Source organism: Grampus griseus (genome assembly GCF_964374135.1).
Source record: "Grampus griseus genome assembly, chromosome: 3".
NCBI lineage: Eukaryota > Metazoa > Chordata > Mammalia > Artiodactyla > Delphinidae > Grampus > Grampus griseus.
Window position 1 is genome coordinate 143,392,515 of NC_139019.1, and position 7,601 is coordinate 143,400,115.

The 7,601-nt window shown below is 47.1% G+C and overlaps 1 protein-coding gene across 7 annotated transcripts in view; it reads left to right on the top strand.

Annotated features, from left to right (window-relative positions):
- Positions 1 to 5,933, top strand: part of TENM2 (teneurin transmembrane protein 2) — a gene marked incomplete at both ends in the record, with an annotated part of 991,817 nt that extends 985,884 nt beyond the window's left edge. For all 7 annotated transcript variants that reach the window (XM_082650012.1, XM_082650013.1, XM_082650014.1 and 4 more), the window contains 2 exons: positions 3,408 to 3,538; positions 5,172 to 5,933. In XM_082650012.1, the coding sequence (XP_082506138.1) occupies positions 3,408 to 3,538; positions 5,172 to 5,933 (893 nt within the window). The remainder of the gene's footprint in view (positions 1 to 3,407; positions 3,539 to 5,171) is intronic.
- Between the last annotated feature and the right edge of the window lie 1,668 nt (positions 5,934 to 7,601).

Sequence of the window (7,601 nt, forward strand, 5' to 3'; positions counted from 1 at the left end):
TTCGAAAGCAGACTTGTGGTTGCCAGGGGGAAATGTGGTGGGGAGGGATAAATTAGGAGTTTGGGATTAACATATACATACTACTATATATAAAATAATCAACAGGGACCTACTATATAGCACAGGGAACTCTACTCAATATTCTGGAATAACCTATATGGGAAAAGAATCTGAAAAAGAATGGATATATGTACATGCGTAACTGAATCAGTTAGCTGTACACCGGAAACTAACACATTGTAAATCAACTATACTCCAACATAAAATAAAAATTAAATAAAGAATATATATGTATGTATGTGTATAACTGAATCACTTTGCTGTACACCTGAAACGAATGCAACATTGTAAATCAGCTACACTTCATTTTTTAAAATGCTATCCTAAAATAACAATAATAAAATCCTGACAGTGAATGAAGAAAAATCAAGATAAATTTGTCCATGAATATTCATAATAGCATTATCCAAAATAGTAAAAAATAAAGGTGTAAACAACTCAGATAACCATTAACTGATGAATGAATAAACAACATGGGGTATATCCAAATAACAGAATGTTATTCAGCCATAAAAAGGAATGAAGTGCTGACATAGGCTACAACATGGATGAACCTTGAAAACATTGTGCTAAATGAAAGAAGCCAGACACGAAAGGCCACACATTATATGATTTCGAAATATCCAGAATAGGCAACTCCATTGAGACAGAAAGCAGTGTTGGTTTTCAGGGACTGAGGGTAAAGGAGAATGCAGAATGACTGCTAACAGGTATGCGGTTTCTTTGGGGGTGATGAAAGTGTTCTGGAATTCAACAGAAATGAAGGTTGTACAATATTGTGAATGTACTAGAAGCCACTGCATTGTGTACTTTAAAATGTTTAACATGATGAATTTTATGTTACGTGAAACTTACCTCAATTTTTTTTAAAAAGTAAAGGACTTACTGATGGTTTAGACATAGAGAGTGAGAAAAAGGAAGAGGTCAAGGATGGTAGCTGGAAGGATGGAGTTGCCGTAACCTGGGATGGAAAAGACTATGGCAACAGGTGCGGGGGAGGAAGATGAGTTCAGTTTTGAATAGAAGTCTGAAGTGTAATTACATACACTTGTTTGGAATTGAGGGAGAGGTCCTGGATGGAGACATACATTTTGGAGTCAGCATCTGCATGCAAATGGTATTGAGGGCTCTGAGGGTGCATAAGATCACCGTGTTTGGAAGAGTAGATAGAATGCAAAAGAAGTTCACAGACTGAGTCTAGGACATCCTGATATTCAGAGTAGGGAGATGAGGAGGAACCAATGAGGGACAAGGGGTGGCCACAAAGGTGAGAGGGGGACAAGGGAGTGTGCTGTTGAGAAAGCCAAGACAAAGAGAGACACAGCAGTGTTCAAGTTGTCAGATAAATTCTGATAGGTCGAACAAGATGAGGACCACAGTCAGCATTGGACTTAGCAACACAGAGGTCATTTGTGACCTTGACGAGAGTTGTTTTAATGAGTATCTGGGAGCAAAGCCTGATTCAGAGGAGATGAATGGGAGTCAGTGAGTCTAGAAAATTATTTTGAGTTTGAGAAGTTCTTGTAAAGGGGGTGAGACACGGGTGGTGGCTAAAGGGAGAAGGACGGACAAGAGAGGGATTTTTTTAAAGGTGGATTTTTAGTGGCATGTTTGTACGCTGATGGGGTTCATCCATTGGAAGAGGGAGTAAATTGATGGAGAGAGAGAGTTGCTGGAGCGCTGCCCCTGAGTGGGCGAACATGAACGTGAGCTGGTGCACAAGTGGAGGGTTGATTCCAACAGCTCATCTAGAGTAACAGGAGGAAGGCGGGAATATGGGTGCAGATGCTGGTAGGCTGATAGATAGGATGAGGGTTTAGGGACATTCCCCTCTGGCCTCATCGGTTTTCTTAGACTAGAAATTAAGGTCGTCTGCTAGAGCGCAGAAGGGAAAGCAGGTGTGGGAGGTTTTAGGCGAGATGAGAAGAGGTTAAATCATCCAGGAGAATGGGAGGAGGACTAAATGGAGGAAGGGGATGTAGTCAGATTGCCAGGGAGCAGGAAGGCACAATTGGGGTTCATTGACAGGAATTTAAAGGAACGCCAGTCAGTGTGGTTACATTCCTTTCTGCTGCCACGTTCAGCTGCACAGGGATAAACATGGAATAGGCAGAGCCTTCCATGATTTAACCAAAATTGTGATTTCACCAAGCAGGTGTGATGAAGGGGCAAGGAGCTGAGATAATACACAAGGGAATAATTCTAATGATTGCCCATGGAATGTGTGCTAGGTGAGAAGAGAAGAGAGACCAAGAAGCTGAGGGAGGGAAAAGAAGTTTAGGGTAGGTTGAAGGTCCTGAGGAGAGGAGAGGCTCGGGGAGTATGGGTGTCAGGTTACAAAAAGGAGTAAACTAGAGAGTCCAGGTGGTGATCAGAGGGTGATGTACATGAAATTGAGGTAATGGGGGGATCAGAATTATTGATGATAACAAGGTCCAGAGGATGAGGAGGAGAGTTAGTAGGGGGAGGATCACCAAAAAAAGAAGAGGCCAGGCTGCTGGAAGGATCGACTGCTTGTCTAATGAAATTACTAAGAAGGAATTCAGGAACAGAGATGGAGAGAGTGACAGTGGAGCAGACTCAATCTTGAGCCCTAGCAAGGAAGGGCAGTCATCCTCTGAGCATGCAGAGCTCTCTCTTGACCTCTCTTTGAAGCGTAGACACCTGAGGAAAGGGTCTCAGGAGCCAGATGACTGTCTGCGTTCCATACACTCAGGGAATCCCCTTTCTATAATGAGCCAGCCTCAGTGCAGCAGCAACCCGCCCCCCACCGAGGTCCTGCACAGTGTTAATCATCACGTCTGCATGTAGCCAGTCGTTGTGTCTCTAGCCTCTAAGCACATTGACTGGCCCGTAACAGATGCTCCCTTAAATACTTGCCAGATGAAGGAGTCCATATTTATTGAGCAACCCACGTGCCAGGCACTATGATAAGCCCTTGACATGGATTTTTTCCGTCAATCCTCACGACAGCCCAATGCGATTAGTACAGTTATCATCCCAATTCATATCTGAGGAACCTGAAGCTGAGAGAGGGTCAGGAACTTGCCCAAGGTCACACAGCAAGGGCATCGAAAGTAGATCTATCTTACTGCAGCACCGTCCTAAATCACCACATAGGGAGGGCTGAGTGGGGGTCAACTGACCAAGTTTGGAAGGGCATCTACTTCCGAGAACCCAGGTAAGCAGCTCTGGGTCCGGGCCAGGAGACCCTCACAGGCTCTTGCCTCCCTCTCCTGCTGGACTCCATACACAACCCCCCATTTTATTTTGTTCTGTCTCCAAGATCCTCTCTGGCTTTCCATCCATCATGATTTCAGAAATCTTTATTTTCGTTTCCACCGTAGATGTGAAAAGCTGGCTGGTGATGTTTGGATTTCAGCTTAGCAACATAATTCCCGGCTTCCCAAGGGCCAAAATGTATTTCGTGCCTCCGCCCTATGAGTTGTCAGAGAGTCAAGCAAGTGAGAACGGACAGGTAAGTGGAGGTCCTTGCCAAGAATCCGATGACCATCATCGTTCCCTTTGGCAAACAGAACCATGTTGGAGCCAAGGGCACGTCAGTAGCGGAGGAAAACCTCGGAGCTGGGTATAAAAGGGGCGTGAAACGTGGTGACTTCACAGGACAACGAATGTCAGTACTGTTACTTGTCTGGCGCAGCACGTATTTCTTCCCAACCTCAATTATTACCTTAATTGTGGTATCATTATCTGTTCCGTGTGTACCCTTGAGTCACTCCTTGATTAACCACAGCATTGAGAAATCTAGCAGCAACCTACCATCTGTGCTGCCTGTAAGATCATAACCCTTTTGGCTTTTATGGGACGTAATAAAACGGTGGTTTGCAGTTTCTGTCCCATTAAAGAACATTTTTATGCCTTACATAAAACCTCAGCGTTTTATGGCCCAAATGTATACAGATTGAGTTTTCTGAACATAATCTGTGCTTGGGTTTCTTGGTGATGACCGAGACGGTGGTTTCAATTTGGGTGCCGCTGGGACCTCGGCCACACCTGGACAGGGGATATCTGTGTTCAGATATCCCCAGCTACAGAACCTGTGCTCGGCACAATAAAAGTCTGAAAGGTCTCACCTGCTCTGAATAATCGTCCAGACTGTGTCACTAGAGAGAGACCAGAGGAGCTGCTGGGTAATTGAGAACAGCATTCTCACAGTTCTGCCCGTGGGGACCACTCGGGGGATGAATAGCCATCATTTCGCTCATTTATCTAAGTGCTGTTACCTCGCAAGCACAGCCTCTTCCATTATCCCAGCCTGTCCCCCAACCACCAATTGAGGTGAGCTGTAATTTGTGAGTAGAGAACTCAAGGCCAAGGAGATAATGGGGATTTCATCCCTCTGCAGAAGCAGGGCTAGGATCCAAAGCAAATGACTCAGAAAGCCCAGGGACGGTCCCTCTGGCCCACGAAGCCAGCATCTGTTATTCCGGTGCTTCTCAAGCATTCATACGCACGCACACCAGCTAGAGTGTCTTGTTAAGCTGCAGCTTCTCACTCGGTGGGTCAGGAGGGAGGCCTGAGATCCTGCTTTTCTAACAGGGCGAGTCCTGGAGATGTCTCAGCTGCTAGCCATACTTTGAGTAGCCAGGTGCTAACCCAAGGAAGTTAATGAACAACCAGGGCACTGGCCTCAAAGAGAGGTAGGTCGCAGCAGCGGGGTTCACAGCTGCTCAGACAAACACCCTGCCCTTCAGGTCAGGATATTCCTGGGTCTGAAGTGTGTACGGCAGCTGCCGGATCATCAGCGGGCAGAGTGACTCTCTCTTCCGCAGTGATGGAGAGCCATGGTAAGTGGGTAGGCCTGGGTGCAGATACCACTAATGCGGCACTCCTCCGTACCTCCATTTTTTAGTTAATGGCACAGTTACAAGGTGGAGAGGCCATAGCATCAGAGCACTGGAAACCTGCCAGTCTGTCCTAGTTCCAAAAGGTAGGACTATCTTAGCTCCTATCATGACAGACGCAAGACATATTCTTGCAGGAGAGTCCCAGCCTTCCTCTTTCTGACCCTTTGTCGCTGTGTTGCCCAGCCCGTACACACAGCGGCCCAGCCCACCTTCTCAGCTTTCTGTGTTTTCTTATGCCCACAGCTCATTACAGGTGTCCAGCAGACGACCGAGAGGCACAACCAGGCCTTCATGGCCCTCGAAGGGCAGGTCATCTCTAAGAAGCTTCACGCCAGCATCCGAGAGAAAGCAGGCCACTGGTTCGCCACCACCACGCCCATCATCGGCAAAGGCATCATGTTCGCCATCAAAGAGGGGCGGGTGACCACCGGCACGTCCAGCATCGCCAGCGAGGACAGCCGCAAGGTGGCGTCCGTGCTGAACAACGCCTACTACCTGGACAAGATGCACTACAGCATCGAGGGCAAGGACACCCACTACTTTGTGAAGATCGGCTCGGCCGACGGCGACCTGGTCACCCTGGGCACCACCATCGGCCGCAAGGTGCTGGAGAGCGGGGTGAACGTGACCGTGTCGCAGCCCACGCTGCTGGTCAACGGCAGGACTCGAAGGTTCACCAACATCGAGTTCCAGTACTCCACGCTGCTGCTCAGCATCCGCTACGGCCTCACCCCCGACACCCTGGACGAAGAGAAGGCCCGCATCCTGGACCAGGCCAGGCAGAGGGCCCTGGGCACCGCCTGGGCCAAGGAACAGCAGAAAGCCAGGGACGGCCGAGAGGGCAGCCGCCTGTGGACTGAGGGCGAGAAGCAGCAGCTTCTGAGCACGGGGCGTGTGCAGGGTTACGAAGGCTATTACGTGCTTCCCGTCGAGCAATACCCCGAGCTGGCAGACAGTAGCAGCAACATCCAGTTTTTAAGACAGAATGAGATGGGAAAGAGGTAACAAAATCATGTGCTGCCATTCCTCGTCTGGATGGCTCAGCGGGAGTCACTGTTCTCTCCTCTCCTAAGGAGATGAAGACCTAACAGGGGCACTGAGGCCGGGCTGCTTTAGGACACCAAGTGGCAAGAAAGCTCACATTTTTTGAGTTCAAATGCTACTGTCCACGCGAGAAGTCCCACCTCCCTAAGTAGACTAAAGCCCGGCTGCAAATTCCTGAGGAAAAACAAAACAGACGAATGAACGATCACACAACCATGTTCCGAGTTCCCCTAAAATATGACCCACTTGTTCTGGGTCTACACAGCAAAGAGATGGAAAGAGACGCAAAATGTCCAAAAGGAAGAACAGACACACGCACAACATGAAGAAAAAAAAAAAAAACCCACACACATACACACAAACAAACACACCGACCGCAAAACAGAGACATGAAGACGAGAAGGCCTCATCTTCTAATACCTCACTCATTCACACGTGAGCGACACACAGACGTCCGTGAGGACCAGCATTCCAGGACCAGTTGAGGACAACAATTCAGACTGCTGGTTGGACAGATACTACAGACGTTTTCCTTTTCACAAATACAGGTGCATTTAAACCACGACTTTGGGGGTGATTTGTGTGTAGCGACTGGGGGGGGGGATAAAAGTGAAAGAGTGAGCACTGGAAATACTTTTTAAAGAAAAAAAATATATAAGAACACAAGAAAAGAAAGGAAATGGATATCAAAGCGAAATAATACCGTTCAGCACTTAACTCTCAGGTCCCGATCTAGTCTGGCCTGAGCTAATTTATTTGAGCGCAGAGTGTAAAATTCAATTCCAAGGGTGGCTATAATCACTACAGATAAATTTCATATTCTTTTGTCTTTGAAGATTCCATTGTGGACAGTAATACGCAGTTACAGGGTGTAGTCTCTTTAGATTCTGTAGTTCGTGGGTATCAGTGGCAGTAGAGGTGTGGGCATCGTGACACTCTTTTGCTAACGGGCACCACTTCAGATCACCCTGTACATACCTAAGCCTCAAGGCACAATCACTGTTTGAGATTTTAAATTATTAGTGTGTTTGTTTGGTCCAGAAACTGAGACAATCACATGACAGTCACCACGAGGAGAGAAAATAAAAAATTTTAAAAACCCACAAAAAGAAGAAAAAAAAGTTAAAAAAAAAAACAAAAAAAATGTCTAATAAGAACTTTGGTACAGGAACTTTTTTGTAATATACATGTATGACTTGTTCATCGAGTTTTTATATTAATTTTAATTTGCTGCTAAGCAAAGACTAGGGACAGCAAAGATAATTTATGGCAAAGTGTTTAAATTGTTTATACATAAATAAAGTCTCTAAAACTCCTGTGGACACTGGTCTTCTGTGCAAATGCTTTGAGGTGAGGGCCAGGTCAAAGTTTCTGGAGGAAAGGGGAGCTTCTCAAGATGCTGAGGCAGAGACGGAATTGTGAACTTACGGAGGAGCTGCTGTTACAGGCACCCCCTGCTCCCCAAGCTGCTCTAAATTCTAGAGTGACCTCTCCCTACATCTGCAGCCCCCGCCCTTCACGGAGCAGAGACGGGAAGGAGAGTGTGGGCCTGGGGCTGGTGGGTGGCGAGGCCCGGATGGGTCCCTCCAGCATTCCCGGGACAGTCAGGCTTCTCCCTGATGCCGTGTT